We start from the raw sequence: 26,708 nt of genomic DNA, 5'->3' as shown, positions 1-26,708 counted from the left end.
TACTTATTTGATGACTAAATTCCACTTACAAAATAAACCTCTGCTCTAAGTTTCTTTAACTGATCACGACTCAGCCTTTGTGTAAGCAATATTTTAACTTGATTTCTCCTATGTAATCAGAAATTATGAGGCCTAAACATATCATTACCAGACTTCCTTATTGGCTGTAGATCCAAATAAACCTAAGCGACCATAAGAAATTGCTCAACCTAGTCAATCTTTTGCTAAGGAAGTTCTAGTCTTTTATTTATTTATTTTTAGCTACCTGCCTGTTCACTGAGTACAAAGGTTGAAAATAAAGTAAAGTGCTGTTGCAACACATCACTTCTTTTTAATGCCCAGGAAATACACAACTATACATATGCTCTCTCAGAAAAAAACAGAAAGAAGGTAAGATAATTTTACAGAATTTTTTTACGAAACCAACTTTATATCTTAAGTGTGTGGGAAAATACTTTGTGTATATAATTTGGCTGTCAGACTGGAAATAACTCATACATTACAGACGTTCTGGGTTCCTCAATCAATATGAACCCTTCACAAGCCAAACTACTGCATTATGCTTTGTTAGAAGATTAAAAAACAACCTTAGTCTTTTGGAAAGGAAAGATTTTCTGATTTTACAAACTACATTTCTTCCCAATTTATTCTTGAAAACTGCATATTTTATTGTTTTTAACTAATATAGGACGTGTAAAGGAACACATCCCTATGAAATGAAAAATCTTAAAAAGCCATTTATAAAACATTTTCAAAGAAAGCACCTATGAGCTCAGACCATAGGAGAATGTCAAGATACTTATGTGATGCCACCTGAGTTTTTTCCAAAAAGACTAGATTTTTTAAAAATTATTTTCCAATAGATCATCCTTCAAATAGTATATGTTGAATTTTTTTAATAATCCTTTATCTTTCAGCTCTTATGTTGATGTTTATATGGGTCTTTTCATTGCAAAAGAAACTGACTGATCATAAAAGGAACATTTTTAGACAGAAATGGATTTATTGAGTTTAGCGTCCCTTTAATTCAGATGTACTGAACAACTTCGATAATTTTCACCATTTAGCAACTTGCAAAGATTTGTTTCCCCTTTTCAAACTGAAATAAAATTCTGAGTCAGGATTGCTTTAATAGCTTGACCTCCCTAGGTGTGGGGATAAACCCACAAATCTCAGGTATGCTGCAGTGATGGACGACAGGGAATGGATCACTGGATGATTACCTGTTCTGTTCAGTCCCTCTGAAGCACCTGGTATTGGCCACTGTCGGAAGACAGGATACTGGGCTAGACAGCCCTTTGGTCTGACCTAGTATGCCATTCTTACATTCTTATGATAACTGAAAGTTTCTATACAGCAGTGATTCTCAATCAGGAGGTCCGGGGCCTCCTGCGGGGCTGTGCGCAGGTTTTTGGGGATCCACCAAGTATAACCAATGTTAGACTCATTAGGGCAGAAAGTCAAAGCCCTGCTGCACAAGACTGTAGCCCAGGACCTTGAGCCCTGCCACCTGGGGCTGAAGCTGAAGCCTAAGCAACTTAGCTTCGTGGGGGGTCCCTGTTGTGTGCAGCCCCAGGCAATTGTCCTGCTTACTACCCCCCTAATACCGGCCCTGGCTTTTATATGCAGAAAAACAGTTGTGGCATAGTTCGGACGTGGACTTTTTATAGCATGTTGTGGGGCCTCAGAAAGAAAATGGTTGAGAACCCTTGCTATAGAGCATGTGGAGTGACTCTAGTAGATGTACATTTCCAACAACAGTAGAGATACTCAACTGGCGAGAGCAATCCTCATCTTCCTAAAGGGACAGATTGAGGGAGACAGACAAGCAACTAGCTAGGTTGGGTCAGCAGCCCACACCTGTAAAAGAGATCAAAAGTACTATTTGAGATAAAGAGCTATTAGCCAATGTGCCCAGCAAGCACGTTTGCCAATGGCTAGGCCTGCTATAATGTATGAGATGGGCTAAGGCTTCCTTTAACTAGCTTGGAGAAGAATTGAGACATAGCTTTAAGAAAGAATTCTGATGCTGAAAAGTCTCTTGGGGTATGTTTAACCTGCATCTGGCAGCGAATCTTCCAGCTCTGGTCCACTGACCATTGTGCTAAAAATAACTTTGTAGACATTAAAAACATAGAATCATAGGACTGGAAGGGACCTCTTATTCATCTATTTTCTAAGGTAAAGCATTCCACTGTTTTCAATCTCTCTTCATATGAGTTTTTCCATGCCTCTTAACATATTCGTCACCCTTTTCTGAACTCCCTTTAATTCTGCAATATCTTTTTAGATTGGGATAACCAGTACCATACACAGTATTCCAGATAAGGCTATATTATTATTTATATCAAGGAATTATAATATTATCCATATTCATTATCACATTCTTTATGCATCCTAACATTTTGTTTGCTTTTTTGACCGCAGCTGCACGTTGACCAGAGGTCTTCACTGAGCCATCCACAGTTGACTCTAGATCCTTTTTCAGGGTTTATACAGTTAACATAGAAGAACCCTGTAAGGTGTCTTGAGTTAACTTTTTCTCCTCCACTGTGCATTACCTTACACTTATCAACACTGAAATTCAGGTGCAATTGTGTTGCCCATTCACCTAGCTTAGTTAAGTCTCTCTGAAGTACTCCTACAGTCATCGTTGGTCTTGACTAACCTAAATAACTTTATGTCATCTGCAGATTTTGCTAGCTTGCTGCTCACTCCCCTTTTCCAGCCCATTTATAAATATATTAAACAGAGGACCTGCTGTGAATCTTTAACCATGAGGGATATTGGCCATTTAATCCTGCTCTTTGTTTTCTGTCTCCTAGATAGCTTTTGACACGACTACTTAGGGTTTTTTAGCAGCCTCTTGTGTGGGACCATGTCAAAGACCTTTTGAAAGTCTAAATAAATTATCTCATCTGATTCTCCTTTATCCACAACCGTACTACCAAGTTTGAAGACTGTGAATAGTTAGTGAGACACATTTTCCTTTTGCAGAAGCCATGCTGGTTACACCCCATTATATCATGATCTTCCAGATGTTTTATTATTCTATTTTTAATTATTGTTTCAACCAGTTTGCAGGTAGAGATGTAAGGTTTGCTGGTCTTTAATTAACCTGATCACTCCTAGTCCCTAAATTTGCACTGCATGTGTCTGAAGGAGCCTAGATTCAACTTCCTTAAGGGGTGATAAAGTAAATTTTTCCAAACTGCAGTTTTCCTGCCAAATCCTATTTCTCCATTTCTGGTGATTTTGCCTCACAGGATTTTTGCCTTTCTTGAAAATCCAAAGATGCTGCATGCATGTATCCTTTAATACAGCTTACATGGTTTGCATTCACTTTTACTTTATTACTTGATGGGTGGCTATATCTTGCCAACCAACCCTGATTCAAAGGAGCAGATGGACCAGGTGTCATTTGCACAATTTCTGAGGTAGATTAATCTTAAAACGAATAGCCTCTGTAAGGAAAGCACTCATGATTTCCAATAGATAGGGCACATCCTTGTTCAAAGACCCCAACACAGCATGTTAAGCGCCATGGTTACCTAGCTCCAAAGCATGGATGAATAGGTCGGTGCATAGGGGGCTATCCTATGACATGAATAATAGATAGCTTATGAGTTCCATTGACTGTGCTGGTCATCACATATACTGATCGACTGCACAAAAGCTGCCTGGTTGGTTTCAGGTTTGGCTCAGCTCAATAAAAGCTGCAGCTATTTTGGCTAAAACACATCTTTCTCTCCAATTAGAGTCTTATTTAGGCTCTTGGCAATATTTATGTAAGAAAAACACAGTAAGTTATGATGAATCATTTGTTTCAACTATAAATCAACACTTTTGTTTACATTACTAAAACCATCTTCACCACAAGCATGCCTTTAAACTACTAATATAGCAACTTAAATTTTGGTCCTAACATGCAAAAATATTCTCTCTCCTAGATTTTGAACATGAAAATCCCTTGGCTAATGATCTGGATTGGAGCACTATTTTCCAATCCAGTCACGACTGACTGCAATATTACTTCTCTTTCTGTAAGTTTTATAACTATATAAACGAATCTGTTTAATTTTTGCTCATTCTTGTAGAAGATCCATAGAAATTAGAGGAGATGCCTCGCAGATCAAATACATTAAGTATTTTAACAATAGTCCCACCTTCAACCACTTCAATACCTTATGGTGTATATATACAAAGCCTATATAGAGCTACAGCTGGAGAGAGAGAGATTCAACAACCTGATGGTGGAAGCATGTAGAAATGGAATAAACATGGCTTTCTTTTAATTGCACAATAAACCTAAGCAAATCATTATGACAAGGCTGCACTTTGTAATTTATTGCATTTCAAACATGTTTGATATGTTTATGTTTTCAGATCTTGATCCAAAACCCACTGACGTCAATGGTCTTTTCCCTGACTTCATTCAGTTTTGGAGCAAGCTCAAAAACCTGCAAGCTGCTGGGCACCCTCAAATACCACTCAAGTCAAGAGTGTTGATGGAGTTCAGCACTTCACAAAGTCAGCCCCACAGCTTTTGAAAACAATAATAGTAATAAGAGAATAGAATTTGATTTTTCACCTCACTCTTTCCAAAGAGAATTTTAACTGAATTGCTTCCTCCTTCTTGTACTTACATTTTGGGCGTCATGATGGACAGTCAGGTGATTAAACTACTGTTACATTGATTACTTTGTTTACATTAAGAAAGTGACTCACTGCCTACGCATCTAGAACTAACTTTGCTATTTATCTTTTGCACTAACCTGTGGGAGAGGAAATTACACACACACACACGAGAAATCCACCATCTTGTAAAAATAAAACAGGTCTCAGTGTACTCATTGGTATGCAGAATAAAATCAGTACAGTAGGCTCTCAGAGCTGAGATGACTTCAGGTAGGTTACTTTCAACCCAGAAAACCAAATTAGTTTAAGTGCCTTGGTTGCAATAAAAATTTAATTTTTAGAGAACTCAATCCTTCTGCAAAAGGTCTGCCTGAAAATCTTATTAAAATAAATATCTTCACATATGGAACAAAAAATAAAGAGAAAACAAAAAGGAGTTAATTCTCAAACTCTTGCCCCCTTCCTTTCATTTAGTCACTACACCTTTCTTCAGGGATCTTCTGGTTATGTAGGAAGGCAGTTCTTTTTATACTCAACTCCCTTCCCATCAGGCCTGGCCAAAACTTCACATTACATTCCTAATTGCTCTTGGTCATTAATACCCAGCTTTACCCCCTCACCACAGAGGGGAGTTACACCTCCATGTCTTGGAATTCCACACTCCAAAACTGCTTCACTAATGGTTTATCTATACTTATAGGGGGATTGGTGCATGGTGATCAATGCATCATTGGTCAATTTAGCGGGTCTAGTGAAGATCCGCTAAATCGACCGCAGATCGCTCTCCTGTCCTCCATCGGATCGAGAACAGTAACGGGAGCCAAGAGGAGAGCATCTCCCCTTGACATTGCGTAGTGTGGACCTCATGGGAAGTAGATCTAAGCTACGTTGACTTGAGTTATGCTATTAATGTAACTCATGTTGCATAGCTTAGATCAACTTTTCCCTGTAGTGTAGACAAGGCCTGAGATGATTTCCACCACCTCAAAATATCCCACAAGTATATTTTTAAGAAAATCAGGAATAGGATAGTACGGTCCCAGGACGGCTTTCCTTTTGGACCTCAAAGAGTTGGTACACTTGGTTACAAGGGTTTTTTGCACTGCATGTGCTTGTTACTGTTTCTCTCTCCTTCACCAACAACCCTCCTTACTAGAAAATTATTTGTAATTTTCTCTGTTTATATTGTTTTTCTCTCTCCCTTCAACAGGTCACTTGTGAGGAATCCGCAAAGAATTACTCTTCTATCCCTACCTCCCTAAGTAAAAATGTTACTAAACTGTATCTTAGCAATAACAACATTACTTTAAATGATACTGACAAAAAGGTTCTGCAGCTATTTATTAACTTGACTGAACTCTATCTGAATGAAAATGCCATTACTGTGCTACATAATAATACCTTCTGCAATCTGTCAGAACTCACAATTCTAGATATTAGTAGTAATTATATCAGTACAATTGAACAGGCAGCATTTAAAGGCCTAAATCAACTATCCATATTGTATCTAAATCATAACAAAATATCCCAGTTGGATTCTGACACAATTACATCACTAAAAACACTGATGATTTTGAGTCTACAGGACAATTTGTTGAAGTACTTTGATGTAAAAGCATCACTTAAACTGATTACTTTAAATGGAAATCCATGGAATTGTTCCTGTGGCCTGCTCAGTTTACAGAAATGGTTGAATACCTCAAATGTGACAATGGGTAAGTTTTGACAACAGCAGCATTCAGGACATTACAATATTTACAAAAGTAATCCCTCTGCAGTGTTTGTTTCTCTCCAATCAAGCGGCATTATCTTGGTTTTAACTGGTTGCTTCTCATCCAGCTTGCCCTTATGTATAAAATATGATTTAATACTGTTAATTAATAATGAACCTCACTTATATATCACAATATCTCACTTACAGTGCTGCACAGACCCTATAAATATAATCTCTCATTACCTTTTTATTATTCATACTTTCAGAACATGAAAATGACACTCTGTGTGCATATCCAGATGTCTGGAACAAATCTTCTATCAAGACAGCACCTATCCAAAAAGCTGATTGTGACTCAAGAGGTTCTATAGCAATCACTACACCTTCCACATCTGCCATTTTAACATCCTCTCTCAACTCTTCAAACAACAATATCAGGAGCAATGCATCATATCCAGGTGATGTATTGATGTTTCATTTTAATACTTCATAATAGCACTGTCCAATACTAGTGCTATAGGACATTTCTCCAAATAAGTTAGGGATATGGGGATTGCTGTGTTTCGAGGCACAGAAATATTGTGTTCACATTATGTGGAATTTATGTTATGTTTAACTTTATCAGGAGCTCAGAACTGACCTGAATTAGAACTCCATTATGGAATACTGTAAAATAATATCTATAAACTAATGATGTGAGAAGATCTGAGGTTCAAATAACCATCCGAGTGTTTGTATTTTAAATGAACTACAAGCAAGCCACCCAGTTAAACCGCCCACAATCTTCTATGCCTGAAACAGGCTCCTTCCTATTTTTAGTTTTCTTCTTGGTATGTAAACAAGGTCTACTGATTTACTTACCCATACCCTTACCCCTAACCTCTGGTGTGTTCAGTGGGAGGGCACCATGACTGTTCTCACCCTGCCCTTACTGGAAACATGAAGGAGCACTTACACCACTTTCTCCACCATTGGTCTCCCATTTTGAACCACCTCCACCTTCCACTTGATACCGTTCCTCTCCCTTTTGACCCATCCTCCAGCCAAATGATTCTGCTCCCCTGCCTTTTCCCACTCAAGTAGCAGCTCCACTTCCTGCTCCTGAGGCTCTCTCTCCTCTGCACAAAGAGACCAATAGGACTGATGAGTGACTGAAGCGGGAGAAAGGGATGGCAATCTCTGGATCGTTTTATACCTAGGAGGCCAGCACAGCCTCAAAATCCCTTAGGATGCAGCAGCTACCATAATTCCCTGGACACTAGCCAGCACTGTGAACACACAGGGTAGATTTGCAAATAAAAATTCTTGGCAGCTATGATCTGTTGGGATTTTCATCATAAAGGAAATATATCTCGAGAGATGTGCAAAATGAAAGCAAATTAAAAAGTGACTATCTGGATGTAGATGTTCTAGAGGGCAACCATGTCAGCTTGAAGCTTGAAAATGAAAATGAAAGTCAATTACATGTTCTATTGTCCTATTCCAGGGATGAATCTAAAGTTCACTTAAAATCTGAATAATGATTCATGGAATGTGCCCAGAACATTTCAATAGACCTTCAGCCCTGAAAAGAAGTTACTTGTTTAAACTTGGCCACACAGCACATTCTGAGTATCTAGAGGGTGAAAATATGGACTTAGGTACCTGCACGTAAAAAGTTTGTTCTCAGTGCAGAGATTTTGGTTGCCTAAACATTACTATTCTATTAATGCTGTACAAAGAGTCTCAAGAATTCTTCTCTCTATCACTTTGTTTTCATGAGTCCCTTATTGGGCCATGAAGCAATTAATATCATAGTTCTTTTGGGTATTATGCAAGGAGCTGGTTATTTTGGTTTAAGATATTTAATTTAAAGTGATTTTACTTTCTTTTGTATTCTTTAAGGTTCTCCACCCCTTGGCAAAACTTGGGTCTTTCTGCTGGGTGTTCTGGTGTTTGTCCTAAGCACTTCACTACTGATTTTTATTGCCATAAAATTCCCACTGTGGTACGTCTACTTGATCAGCTACAATCACCGTCGTCTGAAAGAATATGAACCAGAAATGTTTGACAAGGAGTTCACAACTGATCTGAGCACTTTTCCATCAATATCAAATACCAATGAGCAAGATTCCACTGCAGTATTTGAACAAACTCATACATTTGTACTTGACGAGGATGGCTTTATTGAGGATAAATATATAGACGACCCTGGATTAACTGAAGAGGTCTAAATTCTTATATAATGGATGATAATTTGGCTTTTCAATAGCTGATTATATAGGATCAATCCATTCAAAATCTTGTATATAAATATTTCTAGTCTATATCACAGATAGAACTCAAAGCTCTCAATCTCTCTCTTTTGGACAAATGTGTGGCACATGTTGTATTAACTGTAGAGGTAAGAAATCTGGTGATGTGCATGTATTACCACAGTAACAAATACTTCAAAGCACATAAACATATACTCCGTATGTATGGCACTAAAATCTCACTGTTTGATTATACTGGGGGAAAATAACACCTACTTCTTATATAGTATTTTCATCAGTAGATCTCAAAACATTTTACAAAGGTAGCATCATTACCCTTGTTTTACAGCCAGGAACTGAGGAACAGAGTGGGTAAGTGACATGCCCATGTCACCCAGGAGGCCACTGGCCGAAGTGGGAATCGAACCCAGGTCTCCCGAGTCTCAATTCAATGCTCTATCCACTAGGCAAAACTAAAAACATTGATTAGAGCACTTGGGATTTTCCAGCGAAGCCAAACTCAGTTTTCTTTATTCATAAACAAAAAATATTTGTTTGAGTAAGCAAAACAAAAATGCTGTCTCACCTCCACCATTTAAATGCATCCAAGGACAAATTATCACTATTATAAACCAACCACCTTTTTATCCAATGCCACTGTTGCCTGATGTCTTCTTTGTTAACATTATGAGTATTTGAAAACTGCCAATGCAGTACATATTTTTAGCAACTTAAAGAAAACACTGAGACATTTCTGTTTTTAAACTGCAGGTAGATGAATCTCTTCAAGATTTTCAAATATTCTTAAAATCAGGTTGTTGAGACATAGGAAAACATAATTTTATTTAAGGAATAATTTATGGTAAATGAGAAAATAGACATTTGTTTTTAATATTAGAAGAAAAACGTATTTCACATTATTTCACAAAAGTGTTTATAAAATACAGTGGATAGCAAAATGCTCCACATTTTTCATAATTTTTGATTAAACTTTTAAAGTCACAAGACCTTTACATTGTATAAAAAACAAGATTTGAAACATTAATGGCCCAAATCTATACTCAAATAGACCCACTGGAACAAATGCTATTGATTTAGGCATGCATGAGGACAGAATTGGCACCAACTGTAAAAACAAACACACTACAAAAACTTGTGGTGTATTTATAAAACAGTTAGCAGGTATGTGGTCATTTTTAGTGTATTTAGAAATCAGTAAATAACTCATTTTAATTGTGTTACGATAGCTATGATAACATTTGTTTGTTTCAGTCAGGAAGTCAGACTAACTATAAGCACTCTCGAAGAAACAAAAAGCTGTCAAAGAACAAAGTGTTTGTTTTTAAAGGAGACACTGATTCTTACATAATGTTCTTTTAAATAGCTTCATTTTTGTTGTACTGAATGACAGATTTTAACTGCAATACTTAATGAACACAGATGCAGTAGTGACAGTATAGCCTGTATGATTATTGACCTGATAATTTCTGACTGGCTAGAGAACAAACCCATTATGTGTTTCAGCTAATTAGAAATCAACTTCTTTAATAAAAGGCATTGAAACAATATTCTAAATATACTTTAGGACTATTCTGTACTTTAAAAAGTTGACTTTGTGACTGAAGTTTTAGTTCTTACAAACTTTATTCAGTAACGCTTGTAGAGCATACATTCACTTCTTAGGCAATATTTTTCTGAGTTAAAAATCCCCCAATCAATAGATCACTTCTTCAGTCTTACCCATTTTAATAAGCTACTTTATGCTAAAATTCAATTTTCTGATATTTGATGTACTTACGCTTGTCTCTCTGTAAAAATGATATCAATACTCTGAGCTTCCTGGTCATTTTGAGTTTTTAGCTGTTAAAAAAAAAATCAATAATCAGTGGGAACAGTTTTTTGCATGAAAAGATACTTGCCACTAATGAAAATATAAACATTATCCATTCATCCAAGATTATACACACATTTGAATGAACGAGAGGAATGGAAGACCAGAATGGAGACGGGAAGGAATAGCAGTGGCTTCCTACCCCACAGACCTATCTGATGCTTCAGAGATGAATTCTGTAATTGTAATTCCCATTGGAAGCCTGCATTTGAATGGGAGCTGTAATCACAGAAACTGCATATCAGTGTTTTTATTAATAATTGGGTTGGATCACTTGGGATAAAAATATCTTCACTGGCTTCCCAGGCTGCTGGAAGCCTCTTTTCAAAGAAAAGTTCCTTCTGACTACGAACACAGTGAGCACTGGTGCAGTCTTGGTGCCTGGAGGAACCCGTATGAAATTAGGAAAGAACTTCAAGGGAAAGCACAGCTGATATGTATTTGCTTCTGAACACACCATAGACCCATTAATGCACTATTGCTCTGGAGTCACTTGAAGGGCAGAACGTGGAGGAGCATGAAGAAAAACTCAAGAGCCTGGGGAATTTTACAAGGAAGATTGGTGCATGTGGTCAGCGTCTCAGCTGATTAGTTTTCTGTGCCTTCCACCCAAATAATGTGTGATATATGTGAATATCGGTACCTTGGGTTGAGAGACATACCATTCTTACCTTAAATAGAGAAATATCATTGGGCTTTGAGGATGATTCTAAGAGCAACTTTGTCACTGACCAACACAGATGCCCCAACATTATGGTCAAAACAGCTGGATGGAAAGGTTTAGCCAGTCTTTCAATAACTGTAGCTCTACAGATGTTGATTTAGGATGTCAACCACAGTATTTTAAACACAATGTATTTGGGATGCCACGATACCACATTTAATATCCCATGCAGTGTTTTCAGGGTATACTCAAGATCTAAATTTTAGACATGCACTTCCTTGGGAAGCAAGAAAAAACTGGATTCACTGAAAACATATAAGAAATACCTTGATGAGTTTTTTATAACAGAAACTGTTCATCTATTTAATTTTTTAAAACCTACCAATCCTGTTTCTGAAAAACAATTATAAAGTGTTTGCTAAACTTAGAGACAAAAGAGAGTTTTATGCTGTCACAATTCTATAACTAAGGCCTCAGTCCTCCAAACACTTACAAGTGTGCTTACCACAACACACACAGGCAGTCATGTGGGTCTCAACCCTGCAAACTCTTACATACCTGCCTAGTATTACTCACCTGAATAATCTCATTACAGTCACTAGACTGTTTAGGTGAACAAAACCATGCATATGCACGAACATTTGAAGTACTGAAGTTGTAATGCATATATATATATTTATTGTAAGTGCTACATTAACATGGCAAATCCTCAAACTCTTACCATATTATAATCGCTCATCACTTCTTCCATATCTGTATTGGTGTTAAGTTTATCCACTAACTGAAACAAGAAAGAAGCTCAGACAGTTAATGTTCTGTTCTTTTTAATCACATTAAAGAAACATACAAGAAGTTAGAAAACTCTTAAGTCACTCTTGGAAAACGTTACAAAAGAGGCGACTGATATGGTATTGCAAACAAAAATCTGAAATTAGAAATTTTAATATACTACATGTAAGCTTCATATTTCATAATTCTTACAAGTTCTGTACAGAAAATTAATAATAAATAACATTAATATTACAGAAGCGGTATTGATTTCTCACATCCAAAGCAAAGTTGATTACTTATAATATCAGTATATTTTCTTTTTTTTTTTTTAAGTACTCTCCTTGGTCTCCCTCTCCTTCTTACAAGCCTCAAAATATTTTTCTCTTAACAGATTTTGTCCTTTCCTATGGACATAGAGAAAGAAAGGCTAATTTTCAACTCTACTTCAAATTTAAACAAAATGTATCTGTCCAATTAGCTTAAATTTCTTAAAAACTTAACAATGGCTACGAACACACTTCAAAATAGTGCTTGTTAGTTAGGCAACTACTACTGCACAACCAATAGAAAACACTGTTTTTATGATTCTATGCAAGCATAGGTTATTCCTTTGGATTTCTTAAAACAGTAAACTAGAGCATTAAACAGTATAAAATTCCTCAAAACACATCCTCTTTGCCCACACAGATCAGCCCTAAGGACTGTGGTCTTAGAACATAGAAGGCATTCTACATCACACAGAAATTATTTTAAAGTAACTATCATTTCAGGTCTAGGCAACTGGACAGAATCCTTTTAAAGTCACAATATTGTGATGCACATGTACAATAAAGTTGTAGACTATTGTGAAAAATGTCTAGATATATAAAGGTACTGAAAGAGATAACACTGTAACATTAAGTAGTGGAAGTATCAGTGTAGAGGTGATCAGATGCAAGGAACCAGACTGCTGACATGTAAAATTCAACAGGTTTAGAGGATTTTGTTTTTGTTTTTAGATAAGGGCTGAGGGAAAGCTGACAGGTACAGAGGAACATAGTTTGGGTAGAGACATCCCTTAGGGATGAATTTATTAAAGGGAGAACTCTCCATCCAAGTAAAGTGGATAGAAAAGAAGCTGGTAAAGTACAGGTAGAAGCTAGTCAGCAAGAGCAAAGCATAAGAGATCCCATTTAAATATAACACATAAAAGCAAGCAACTGAATATTGACAAAATGTACAAGTGCTTATATACAAATGTGAGAAGTCTAAATACTAAGATGGGTGAATTAGAGTGCCTGGCATTAAATGAGGCTATTAATATAATAGGCATCACAAGAACTTGGTGGAATGAAGAAAATCTATGGGACCCTAAAAATCAGGGTACAAAATGTATAGGAATGACAAAGCAGGTAGTAGGGGAACTAGCTCCATAGTCACTGGGTACATGTCATCTCAGGAAGGGATGTAGAAAGAAAATTTCTAGACACCATAAATTATGCTTCTCGGAGCAGTTTGTCCTGGATCCCACGAGGGGGGAGGAAATTCATGATTTAGTCTTAAGCAGTGCACAGGATCTAGTGCAACAGGGGAATATATCTCAACTGCTTGGTTATAGTGACCACAATGTAATGAAATTTAACATCCTTGTTGGGCAAAAAAAGACAAAGAAACGCACCACAGTAGCATGTAACTTAAAAAAAGGGAACTAAACAAAAATGAGGGAAATTAAAAGGAACAGTCACAAGAGTGAAATGCCTGCAAACTGCAGAGACTATTTAAAAACACCATAATAAAGGCTTAAATTAAATATATACTCCAAATAAAAAAAAACAAACTGTCAGAGGACCAAAAAAATGCCACCATGGTTAAATAGCAGAGTAAAAGGGGAATTTAGAGACAAAAAGGCATAATTTAAACATTGGAAGTCAAATCCTAGTGAGAAAAATAGAAAGGAGCATACATTCTGGCAAGTCAAGTGTAAAAGTATAAGCCAGGCCAAGAAACAATTTGAAGAGACACTAGCTAAAGACAAAAAAATAACAGCAATTAAAAAAACAAAACAAAACATCAGAAGCAGGAAGCTTGCCAAACAACCAGTGAGGACCCTGGATGACTGAAGTGCTGAAGGAGCACCCAAGGAAAAAACAGCCATCGAAGAGAAGGTAAATGAATTCTTTGCATCAGCCTTCACTGCAGAGGATGTGAGGGAGAGTCCCACAACTGAGCTATTCCTTTCAAGTGACAAATATGAGGAACTGTCCCAGACTGAGGTGTCAACAGAGAAAGTTTTGGAACAAATTGATAAATTAAACAGTAATAAGTCACCAGACTCAGATGGAATTCACCCAAGAATTCCTAAGGAACTCAAATATATAACTGTAGAACTACTAACTGTGGTATGTAACCTATCACTTAAATCAGTCTCTAATCAGATGACTGAAGAATAGCTAACGTAATGCCAATTTTTAAAAAAGGCTCCAGAGGTGATCCTGACAATTACAGGCCAGTAAACCTAACTGCAGCAAAAGGCAAATTGGTTGAAACTACATGAAAGTTCAGAATTATCAGATTCAAAAAGAAGCATGATATGTTGGGGAAGAACCAACATGGCTTTTGGAAAGAGAAATCCTGTCTCACAAATCTAATAGAACTCTTAAGGGTGTCAACAAGAATGTGGACAAGGGTGTAACAGGACTTTCAGAAAGCCTTTAACAAGCTTCCTCACCAAAGGCTCTTAAGCAAAATAAGCAAGCATAGGATAAGAAAGGTCTTCTTGTGGATCAGTAGCTAATTAAAAGTCAGGAAACAAAGGGTCAAATAAATGGTTAGTTATCACAATGGAAAAGGGTAAACAGCGGGGTCCCCTAATGATCTGTATCAGGACCAGTGCTGTTCAATATATTCATAAATAATCTGGAAAAGGGGGTGAACAATGAGATGGCACAATATACAGATGATACAAAATTACTCAAGATAGTTAAGTCCAAATCAGACTGCGAAGAGTTACGAAGGGATCTTACAAAACTGAATGACTGGGCAACAAAACGGCAGATGAAATTCATTGTTGATAAATGCTAAGTAATACACATTGGAAAACATAATCCCAACTATACATACAAAATTAGGGGATCTAAAGTAGCTGTTACCACTCAAGAAAGAGATCTTGGGTCATCACGAACAGTTGTCTGAAAACATGTGCTTAATGTGCAGCAGCAGTAAAAAAAAAGCTAACAGAATGTTAGGACTCATTAGGAAAGGGATAGATAATAAGACAGAAAATATCATAATGAGACTATATAAATCCATGGTATTCCCACATATTAAATATTGTGTGTAGTTCTGGTCACTCCATCTTATAAAAGAGATATTAGAATTGGAAAAGAACACAGAAGGTCAACAAAAACGATGAGAGGTATAGAACAGCTTCCATATGAGGAGAGATTAAAAAGACTGGGACTGTTAAACTTAGAAAAGAGATGACTAAGGGGGAGATATGAGAGATGTCTAAAAAATCATGAATAGTGTGGAGAAAGTGAGTAGGGAAGTGTTATTTACTCCTTCACATTACACAAGAACTAGGGGTCACCAAATAAAATTAATAGGCAGCAGGTTTAAAACAAACAAAAGGAAGTATTTCTTCAAACAATACAGTCAACCCGTGAAACCTGTTGCCAGGAGATATTGTGAAGACTTCTGGGTTCAAAAATAATAGATAATGGAGGATAGGTTCATTAATGGCTATTAGCCAAGATAGTGATGGACAGAACCCCATGCTCCAGGTGTCCATAAATCTCCAAATGTCAGAAGCTGGGACTAGATGACAGGGACTGGATCACTCAAAAGTACCCAGTTCTGATCATTCCTTCTGAAGCATGTGGCACTGGCCCCTGTCTGAAGACAGGATATTGGGCTAGATGGATAATCGGTCTGATTCAGTATGGTTGTACTTATGATCATATATTAACAACTCCCAAATTATCATCGGGGTCATTGATCAAGTAATCAGAGACTTCACTGAAAAGCCAAGGGAAATTATTTTTTCCAATGACATAGTGTAATAAACATCAAATCCTGACATTGTAAGAGGAAGTTGCGTCTAATCATAAAAACACTAAAATGTATGTGTGGGCGTAAATATCCTTATGAGACAACAAGGCAAGCATTTGTTTCCTTTTTAATAAGTGAATTAAAGCAGTGTTAAGCAGTAAATCATTCTAATGGAGAAATGTCATACAACAAAATACTGAAGGTTAAAACCAGTATGTTCACCATGCAAAAGCAATGGGGGGAAAAATCCAGTGTGAAACAGTTAACCATAGCATACCATATTGTAGTCCGCTAGTTGACCCTGAAATTCTTTGATTTCACCAGCTAAAGTCTCTGCCCTAGATAAAGAACAAAAATTCAAGTTTATGAGATTAAGTGTTTTTTACAACAAAACAAAATCAGAACAAGTATCCATTTTTATAGTTCTGTAGGTTGCACAGTACAGATATTCAAATCTGATATAACAAAAGACAAGGTCCTGACAAGGCACTTGGCTATGCTAACGTTGCATTAACCGCAACATGACTCACCTCTTTTCATATGACAGATAGACAGAATTCTCCTGGTTATACATTTCTATTTCTTTCTGAAGCTTATTTATTTCTGTTGTGAGTTCACTTATTTTGCTTCTATAGAAAAGAAACACAAAAAGTTACTTGTATGTTTAAAATGTACAACTAAAATACTGTAGGACAAAACTAATACTATATTATAAATGTATGTATTCAAGGCATCTCTCTTGTATTACAGGTTATCTCAAACAGCTCTAGGATCAGCTAAAGAAATAAAAAAAGAGGGTTCTACCTTGGATAAACTCTTAAACAGTTATAAAGCAGGAGGATAGCATAAAAAGTTCATTTTATTTAAATTAAGAGTATTTTCTCCCTTTTGGTGTAACTGTAAAGTAGAATTGTTCAGTTGTTCCAGTAGAACAATCCCACACAGGGTGATCAGACAGCAAATGTGAAAAATTGGGACAGCGGGTGGAGGGTAATAGGAGCCTATATAAGAAAAAGACCCCAAAATTGGGACTGTCCCTATAAAATGGGGACATCTGGTAAGCCTATCCCACAACAGTTTCACAACATGGGTACCCTCTATATGTAAGAGGATATGATTTAGGAGTGCCCATCCAACACAGAAATTTGACTGAAAATGACAAAGTGCTTTATAAGATATTTAGGGCAATAATAAAAAATATGTTAATTTAGCAAATTTATTCTTCGAATTAAGGGTGAAAAGTACCCCAGGATAGAGGAGCTACAAAGGCACTCCTCATCCCGGGAAGTCTTATAATGGGGAGAATTTCATCGTAAGTGAACAACCAACCTAATCCATTTATGCTGCTGTATTTCATTCCTTGATATGGGTGGGGGGAGGGAGAAGACATTAACTATGCTACAGCTTGAAAAAGTGTTGTCACTAACATACCTAAGCAGTCCAAGATAATAGGATTTATCCATAATCTGTCTCTGAGGACCTAACAAAAGAGAACAAGAAACATTTTATTAGAAAAGAATGAGTTTTAATTAGACACAAATTAAGTTCACAAATGACGAGTTGAAGTTATACTCCAAACAGAGAACCAGCACCTTCAGAATGTCCTCATACAGCCTTTATTCAATCAATACAGATGAAATCCGAGATGCATGTTAGGCTTTGGTGAGGATTTAGATTACTTAAGCAACTGAAAATTTCTGAGATGAACCTTGCACGAGGGTGACCTCATCCTAAAAAGATATGGAGGATTTAAGGAAAACTTGCTATAACTTTCCCTAATATGTGTGTTCTCTACAAAAACCAAGCACATATTAAAAATAAAGACATACAAGTTAAAAAGCATCATAGGAACACTTAATTCAGCGATAGAGTGTCAACCCCACCTTGATTCCTTACACTCTCCACCTCAGCTAAGCTTAGAATTTCATGTTCAGCTCCAATGCTGTTCTAGTCTCCTCTATCCTTTAGATTTGGTTCCTTTATGCTGCTCCAGCCTCCCAAGTTCTGACTGACTTTTCTTGTAGTTTGTACCAGCCCAGCCATGCCATCAGGCTGAATGAGTCCTTTAAAAACACAGGCTCTCCCTGCCCTGAGCTGTATCTCTTTTCACTCTTTGTATAAAGCTGAAATCACCTTGAGGTGCATCACATGTTCTCTCCCAGTTCCACAGGTTAAACATCACAACACACAAAAAAAAAAACAGATTCTCCGCACAGCACAAAGAAGTGACATATGAATCAGCGGGCTCTCTCGAGGTGACAGTCTACTGTAAATCTAGCTGCTATTTACCTGCCCTTTCTTTTCACCTGCTCAGTGATGATTCTAAGATAGATTTTCTTCTACAATATGGCCCCTTTGTGCCATTCCAACAGCAAATGGACTGTACAGACAGCTGATCCAGCCAATCGGGCTTTCACCAACTCTAAGCCACCCCCAACATAGCGGATATTTTGGTAACATGGTCAGAGCACTGCTGTGCCCCAGAAATCATTGGTTGCTGTGACAACCTCCTTGGAGCCATAGCCACATGACACAGGACCTCTAAACAATGCTGGGATCTGGGCTGGTATAGAACCAGCCTTAGGTATGATGAGTTGCAAATAGTTCCTATTCACCCTCATCTTGTCCCTCAGCTATTCCCAATGCTTGGTGGGCATAGCTAAATTGGAGTCTTTGAGAGGACAGTCTTGATAGGAATTTTGAGACCTAAACTGAACACCCTAGAATAAAAGCAACAGTTCCAGTTGTAACCCACTACCTCGAAGGACATCTAAAGTCCCCTTGCCCTGGAGCTGTATTTCTGACTTCAAACCATAGTCCAATTGTGGGCGAGATCAATGCGATTACAACTGTATACAGATTTGTTGTATAGTAAAGTATTTAAATATTGTTCTGCAGTGCTGGAAGGAGACTCAATCTATGCCTTCTTTTAATATTAATTTTTTCAAATGTCGCCCTAGAATGTGAATACTGTAAGTAGTGTTCAGGCATAGAGAAGTCTGCTACTTCTGAGATTTCTAAAAGCAAAGATAGTAGAAGGACGGACTCATTAGTCTGCCTCTCCCCTCCCTAATCATTATTAGCTATAGGTCCTTACATCACAATTTGTTCAGCTGAGAGGAAAAAAAATCTCCCTATTACTCTTCTTTGAAAAAAATTTCAGATACCTCACTAACTTCCACGCTTTCCGTGATCCATGTCCTCGAGTCAAAATGTGACTCATTTGATGCTAGTGGTGACTTAGTGCATTCTAAAATTGGGGTATTAGAAAAGAGGGTAGATAATGCAGAACACTCTACAAAATAACTGGAGAATAAAATTAACATTTTGCAAGATCAGGATGAAAGTATAAAGTCTCTTACTGGAGTTCCTTTTTATACATAATCTATGGAATCATAAAATGGAAACTATAAAGAATAATATGAAATCCTGAAATTTTAGAATATTAAAACTAACAGAAAACACTGAAGACGCCAAATCATCTAACGAATTTGCATTAGTCTTACACAAATATTTGGGTTAGATTGACTCACTTCTGTATGTTTTGAAATGCTTTAGGATTCCTATTTAAATTGTTGCCCTGTGTCCCTTATTCTGAGGCTTCACAAATTCGGGGAACTCTTATTGTTATGATTCATAAAGAATCATAAGAATAACCTGAAGTTATAAAAGAGATTTTAAAGATTGTTTTAAAGATACATATTTTCTCTGAACTTGTAAAATCTACTTATACACAGATAAGAAACTTTTAACTTTGCTATCAGAATTTTTCCTTTGGTGTTAAAGGTGTTAGGATCTTTATCAACTAATTCTTTCTCCGGTTGTAAATAAGGAAATATAATCAAACTCAAGATACAATATATTTTCTTAGTCCTTAGACCAGGGCTATAATCACTATATGCCATTCATCCTGTACCCTGAGGGCCAACATTTGTTCTCAATTACAGCAATGTAAATTCAGAGTATGTCTATTTAATGAGTCACTCTGAATTTTCACTGTGGTAACAGAAAAAAGAATTTCTCCTAAAAAGAGAGATGGAATCACATGATAACTCATTCATTCACTATGTAACCCTGCCTCATTCAATACACAAAAGGCACGTTTGCATAATTAAAGCATATCATAAAGCATTAGCACAAGAAGCAGACGTTTGAGTGCTTCACTTTGCAGCCTTAATTTTCTTTCTAAAAACCTACAGATATTCCAAATGGAAACTATGCTAAGAGAAAAACCGATAAAACACAGACATTCAATAACATGGAACTATTTTCTAGACATTTGTAAGACCCTCTGTCTTGCACAAGATGTGTACTCTGGAGGCTGGTTCATTTGCCCCCTTGCCTCATTCAATAAGCACATTAGTAGATCATATAGATAAGGCAAAGCTCCAAATTCCACATGAACATCAAACTTTCTATGCATTGAGAAAAGGCTAAAATTCCATACACATCCAGCCTTACGCTTGCTTAATATGAACAGAATATAGTAAGGCCGTTATTCAAATATGTGCAAGCCATATTTTTAAATCCCTATACATTCTGCCAAATCTGCCCAAGGACCTCGAAAAGGCACATGTCTGACCTAGTGACTATCTCATTGCCAAATTTCAAGTTTCTGTCCCAAACTAGAGGCACTCGAGCCATAAAAGATCCTCTGCCGTCCAGTTTCCCCAAATTGTATTGCTTCATTGACAGTGTTAAAACACTTTCCTGTACTAAGATAAGAATTCTTCATATATTAAAATACCTTTCACTCCAGTTTTCATTCCACTTAACCCTTGTTGTGTCACTGGACGGTCTGCAACTTTAATTTGAGATGACAACACCCCTCCAGTACCTAGGAGACCACCACGAGTACCAGGCCTCGATGTACCAGGAGGAATCTAGACAAAGACAACAGAATAATAAACCAGTTGTTATATTTATGTGGTTGTTAATAGGAACATTTAAAAGCTTGTCTGGACTGTTCTAAAAATTAGAAACTAACCTACGTATTTTACTTAGTACATTAGATCTTTAGCAGTATTTTTCTTGCAGGTGATAATTTATACCAAAAATGTTAGAAGTAAATCTAAATACTATACTATCAAATCAAAACCTCTAGCACAGACATATCTTTATACTTGTTTTTGAGACTCAAGGCTATTTTATTTGCATTCTCCATGTTCTTTTTCTCCCTCAGGTTTGACCTCTGCCCAAATGGTAATGTAAATTGAATTCCCACTGTTCTGTTTATCATGTTGTGTGGTTATCCTTTGGCAGTTAGTTCCAATAACACCCCTCCCCGCTCCCCCACATTAGATTTAAAAAAATCGATTCAGTGAGACTGTTATTTTAATGGTCAGGTATAGCACGATTGATTTTCCTGTCCAAAATCTCCATAAAGCTCAGGTTTCTACTTATGTGTGGAGAAAAACATACTAGTCTCATTCTCAGGCCTCACATATAATGCTTCCCTTTATTGAAATCGGCTACTCTTTATTAAAATTTCCTATTTCAACAGAGGTGTAGGCTAAAACTAGCCTACTGGCTACCAAAAAGTGCATAAATTAAAGAAGAATAATTCGTTGCTCTTCCAAACAAATGTCTCTAGTTTGGTTGGAGAGGACAGACTGTTAGGGAAGAGCCAAGTCTTTCTAACCATGGATTGAACTGTGAAAGCGAAAGTCCAAACCTGTTTATTCTAGTCCCAAAGTGCATCAGCAGATGCCTTAGGACTTCTGCAAAATGCATTTTGCTCCTTTGAGGATACCAGATGTGGGATGCACTAAGCTTGTAGATCCAGTAATCTTTTAAGTACTGTGGTCTTGACCTTTACTTGGCCTTTGCAGGCCATACCAGAATAAAAGGACCAGAGGCAATCTGAAGACCCAGTGTAAATTACTCCCATGACATGAACAAAATCATAGGGGAAGGCAACTGATGAAGGGTGACTTGACACCTCTCTAACAAACCAGATATTTTTGCTTTTTCTACTTGTGACTCTAAAAGATATATTTCATCCAATATATGGCAATAACAGCTTCCAACCCACCTTCTTTAACATAATACAGACAAATCTTCTTGGAATGAAGAAAGAAATATGAAATACCAAAAAAGAATACAAACTGCTACCTTCAATTACAATTACTGCTAGCACACAAGTCTTCAGGAGAGAAAAATCAGGATAAAATCTAAACCTTCAAACCAAACATATTAAATCACTTTAACACACCCCTGTTCCCATTCTGGCTGCTGATGGCGTCCGTAACAAGGATGAAGAAGGCCTGGCTGTGAGCCCAACTCCTCCTCTTGAAGTAGGACGTGCTGTAGGTGGCTTGTGATTGCTTGCCATTTTCTATTTATTTTACACTTCTCTCTGGAAAGAAACATATGATGCTCATGTCCTTTAATTAGAACTGATCCTTTATTAGTAAGGATCCTTTACATTACTAAGGAAGCCTGTTGTGTGTTGGGAGAGGAATGGAGGGTGTTGGACAGTTGAGGGGTGTGAGGAACGTGTAGCGGATGTAAGGTGGTACTAGGGTATACAGGGAGTATAAATAATGGGTGATGCTGGGGGGAGTACTGGGTATAAGGGAGTACTGTGGGAATACTAGAAATACTTGAGTGGGTGGGGAGTATAAGGTGCAGCACAGGGAATGTCGGGGAATACAGGGAGCAGAGGGAAGTATAAGGGGTGGCACTGTAGGTCGTGTGGATTACAGTGGGGCTATTAGGAGGATGGGTGGGTAGCCAGGGTGACACAGGAAGGATGGGGGTATTGGGTGCTAGTGTTGAGGGGGGATTTACAGGTGGCACTGCGGTATGTGGGGCAATACAGACTGGCACTGGGGGCTGTGGTGGATACAAGTGTGGATGGGCTATGACAGGGATCAGCAACCTTTGGCACGGGGCCTGCCAGGGTTTCTTTAACTGCCATGTCCGTAGGTTGGGCCGATTGCAGCTCCCACTGGCCGCGGTTCACCGACCCAGGCCAATGGGGGCTCTGGGAAGCAGCATACGTTGAGGGATGTGCTGGCCGCCACCTCCCGCCACACACATTGGCCTGAAGCGGCGAACTGCAGCCAGTGGGAGCCACAATCGGCCAAACCTGCGGACGCGGCAGATAAACAAACTGGCCAGGGCCACATGCCAAAGGTTGCTGATCCCTGGGCTATGGGAACTGTTAGATGATACTGGGGTGGCACTGGGAAAGATGAGGTACTAGGGCTGTGGGGAGAATATGGGCTGGTACTGGGAGTGTGGGGAGAATTCAAAGGGGTACTGGGATAGTGCTGGGAACTTTGGGGTACTGGGGTGGCATGAGGGTCAGTGGGGATTGTTAAGGAGTACTAGGAGTGACACAGGGGTGAGAATAGGGTTGCCCACCCTTCAGGATTTGTCTGGAGTCTCCAGGAATTAAAGATTAATCTTTAATTAAAGATCATGTCATGTGATGAAATCTCCAGGAATACATCCAAGAACGATGGGGTCTAAGTTAGCTGTTACCATTCAAGAAAGACATCTTGGAGTCATTGTGGACAGTTCTCTGAAATCATCCACTCAATGTGCCGTGGCAGTCAAAAAAGGGAACAGAATGTTGGGAATCATAAAGAATGGGATGGATAATAAGACAGAAAATATGATATTCCCTCTATATAACTCCATGGTATGCCCACACCTTGAATACTGTGTGCAGATGTGGTCGTCCATCTCAAAAAAGATATATTAGAATTGGAAAAGGTTCAGAAAAGGGTAACAAAAATTATCAGGGGTATAGGCTGGCTTCCATATGAGGAAAGATTAATCAGACTGGGACTTTTCTGCCTGGCAAAGAGGTGATTAAGGGGGGATATGATAGAGGTCTATAAAATCATGAATGGTATAGAAAAAGTAAATAAGGAAGTGTTATTTACCCATTCTCATAATACAAGAACAAGGGGCCACCAAATGAAATTAATAGGCAGCAGGTTTAAAACAAACACAAGAAAGTATTTTTTCACGCAACACACTGTCAACCTCTGGAACTCCTTACCAGAGTTGTGAAGGCCAATACTATAACGGGATTCAAAAGGGAACTAGACAGATTCAAGGAAGATAGAAGCATCAATGGCTATTAGCCAGGATGGGCAGGAATGGTGCCCCTAGCCTCTCTTTGCCAGAAGCTGCGATTGGGTGATAACCTGTCTGTTCATTCCCCTTGGGGCACTTATCATTTGCTACTGTCAGAGAACAGGATACTGGGCTTGATGGATCTTTGGTTTGACCCAGTATGGCCATTCTTATCAACCAAAATTGGTAACCCTAGTTGTGGGGAGTACTAGGGGTGGCTCTGGAGGGGTTTGAGAAGTGGTTGGGCTATGGAGACTGTTAGGGAGCACCAGGGGTGACAATGGGAGTTACTAGAGTGGGGTTAGGGACAGGGGCTTCTACAGGTAGTGCTGGGGGTACTAGGAATGGAGCTGTTGGGTGTGGGCACTAGGGGCAGCGCTGGAGGGCACTAGGGATGGAGCTAGTGGAGGGGGGCATTAGGGAGTGCTGAGGGACACTAGGAGGCCCCACTAGGGTCACAAAGGATTGAACTAGTGGATGTGAGATATTAGGAGGCAGTGCTGGAGGGCGCTAGGGATGGAGCTGGTGGGTGGGACACTAAGGGTGGCGCAGGGGCACTAGGGATGGAAGTGGTGAATGGGGGGCACTAGGGCAGTGCTGAGGCACTAGGGATGGTGCTGGGGGGTGTGGGCTCCAAGGGTGGCATACCGGGCACTAGCGATGGAGATGGTGCATGGGGGCACAAGGGGCGGCGCTGGGGGGTGCGGGCACTGGGGGCGGCACACCGGGCACTAGAGGTGGGCACTGGGGATAGGGGCAGAGCAGGGGCACTGGGGATGGGGGTGGCGCACTGGGCATTAGAGGCGGCGCTGCGGGTGCAGGCACTAAGGATGGAGGCGGTGCATGGGGGCACTAGGGAGGTGTCATAAACAGATAGCTAAGGGTTAATGTCTCTTTCACCTGGAAAGGAGTAACCTGAAACACCTGACCAGAGAGCCCCAAAACACTCTAATTTTTTGGGTGGTGGCAGCTTCACCAGGTCCAAGCTGGTAACTAAGCTTGGAGGTTTTCATGCTAACACACATATTTTGGACGCTAAGGTCCAAATCTGGGAATATGTTATGACATGGTGTGCAGCGTTGTGGGAAAGATAGAATCCAGAAGCCAGTAGGAATATTATATTTTTCTTTTCTCTGCTAGGGGCTTTTAAGCAGAGAGAAACAGTTTGGTTTCAAAAAGAACCAGAGAGAATTTTTTTTTCTCTGCTCTCTCTGGCAGTTGTGGCTTGCATATTAAGCAAGGAACCATTAAGCTGTGACAAACAGGTCTTTTGTCAGACAATAGCACTCCCATTAGGAGGAAATTACCAGCACAATACACATGCAAATAAAGTGGTTTTTCTCGTTTACTTTACATTTAAAAGATTAGCTAGAGGAAAAAAGGAAAAAAAGCACTGTTGCTAGGCAGACCCCAGGAGACAACAGAGCCTACAGAAGACAGACAGAACTCCAGAGGGAGACCCACCGACAGGCCATGGAATTAGAAAAGGCTAAGCAACAGGCTCCAGCCAATCCTAACAACCCTTCACCAATTATGGTTCCACATCCCAAGAAATTTCCCACCTACAAGGCAGGTGATGACACTGAGGCCTTCTTGGAAAATTTTGAAAGAGCCTGTCTTGGGTACAGCATCCCTGAAGACCAGTACATGGTAGAATTGAGGCCACAGCTCAGTGGACCTTTAGCAGAGGTGGCGGCTGGAAACCAGATGTGTCATTTCCCAAACACGCCTACTACGTTGGGAAAAATTATGAGGCCTGGATATCAGGACACAATGTTAAATCCATAGACGAACTGCAGCTCCTCATACAAATGGAGCAGTTCTTGGATGGTGTTCCTGAGGACATAACACGGTACATACAAGATGGAAAACCCAAAAATCTCACCGAGGCGTGGGAGATTGGAGCCAGAGGGATGGAAGTGGCAGAAAGCAAGAAAGCTACTGTCAAGGGGAACGAATACCCCAGAGGGCACACAGACCATAAACCCTACAATCGAGGGCAGCCAAAAACCCCACATACAACCCAAGTAAAGCCACAGACACCCTATTCTTCCACCTCACCAGTCGCCAGTAACCCACCTCAAGCCAGTGACCAGTCAGATGGAAGATGCTTTAAATGCAATGAACTGGGACATATCAAGGCCAACTGCCCAAAGAATGCCAACCGAGTGCAAGTCGTTACCCCACCATCACACGAAAGATCCCCAGGCCCAGATGCCTCTCAAATACCCTTGGAGCGAAGGGAAAATTTGAGAGTGGGCGGAAAGAAGGTTACTGCGTGGAGAGACACGGAGGCACAAGTGTCAGCTATCCACCAATCCTTCGTAGACCCCAAATTCACCCCAAAGGCCCAAGTGACAATTTACCCCTTCATGTCACAAGCTGTAGACTTGCCTACAGCTGAACTGCCTGTCCAGTACAAAGGCTGGTCAGGAATGTGGACTTTTGCAGTGTATGACAATTATTCCATCCCCATGCTACTGGGGGAAAACTTGGCCAACCAGGTGAAGTGGGCCAAGAGAGTGGGAATGGTTACACGTAGCCAAACCAGGCAAGCTTCCAGACCCATTCCTGTTCCTGAACCTTTCCACAGACGCCCCATCTGTGTTACCAGAGACCCAGACAGAGGTAGTGGACCCGGATTCCATGCCAACCACTGAAACAGCCACAGCA

The 26,708-nt window shown here is 39.1% G+C and overlaps 1 protein-coding gene across 3 annotated transcripts in view; it reads right to left on the bottom strand.

Moving 5' to 3' along the window:
• Window positions 1-26,708, bottom strand: part of IFT74 (intraflagellar transport 74) — a 70,764-nt gene that overhangs the window by 39,011 nt on the left and 5,045 nt on the right. For all 3 annotated transcript variants that reach the window (XM_050943114.1, XM_050943113.1, XM_050943115.1), the window contains exons 2-8: window positions 22,156-22,299; window positions 20,689-20,824; window positions 17,373-17,421; window positions 16,472-16,570; window positions 16,219-16,279; window positions 11,863-11,922; window positions 10,385-10,446 (exon numbers count right to left, since the gene is read on the bottom strand). In XM_050943114.1, the coding sequence (XP_050799071.1) occupies window positions 10,385-10,446; window positions 11,863-11,922; window positions 16,219-16,279; window positions 16,472-16,570; window positions 17,373-17,421; window positions 20,689-20,824; window positions 22,156-22,275 (587 nt within the window). In that variant the 5' untranslated portion in view covers window positions 22,276-22,299. The remainder of the gene's footprint in view (window positions 1-10,384; window positions 10,447-11,862; window positions 11,923-16,218; window positions 16,280-16,471; window positions 16,571-17,372; window positions 17,422-20,688; window positions 20,825-22,155; window positions 22,300-26,708) is intronic.

Source organism: Gopherus flavomarginatus, chromosome 3 (genome assembly GCF_025201925.1).
Source record: "Gopherus flavomarginatus isolate rGopFla2 chromosome 3, rGopFla2.mat.asm, whole genome shotgun sequence".
Classification (NCBI taxonomy): Eukaryota; Metazoa; Chordata; order Testudines; family Testudinidae; genus Gopherus; species Gopherus flavomarginatus.
This window is presented reverse-complemented; position numbering and strand designations above follow the sequence as displayed.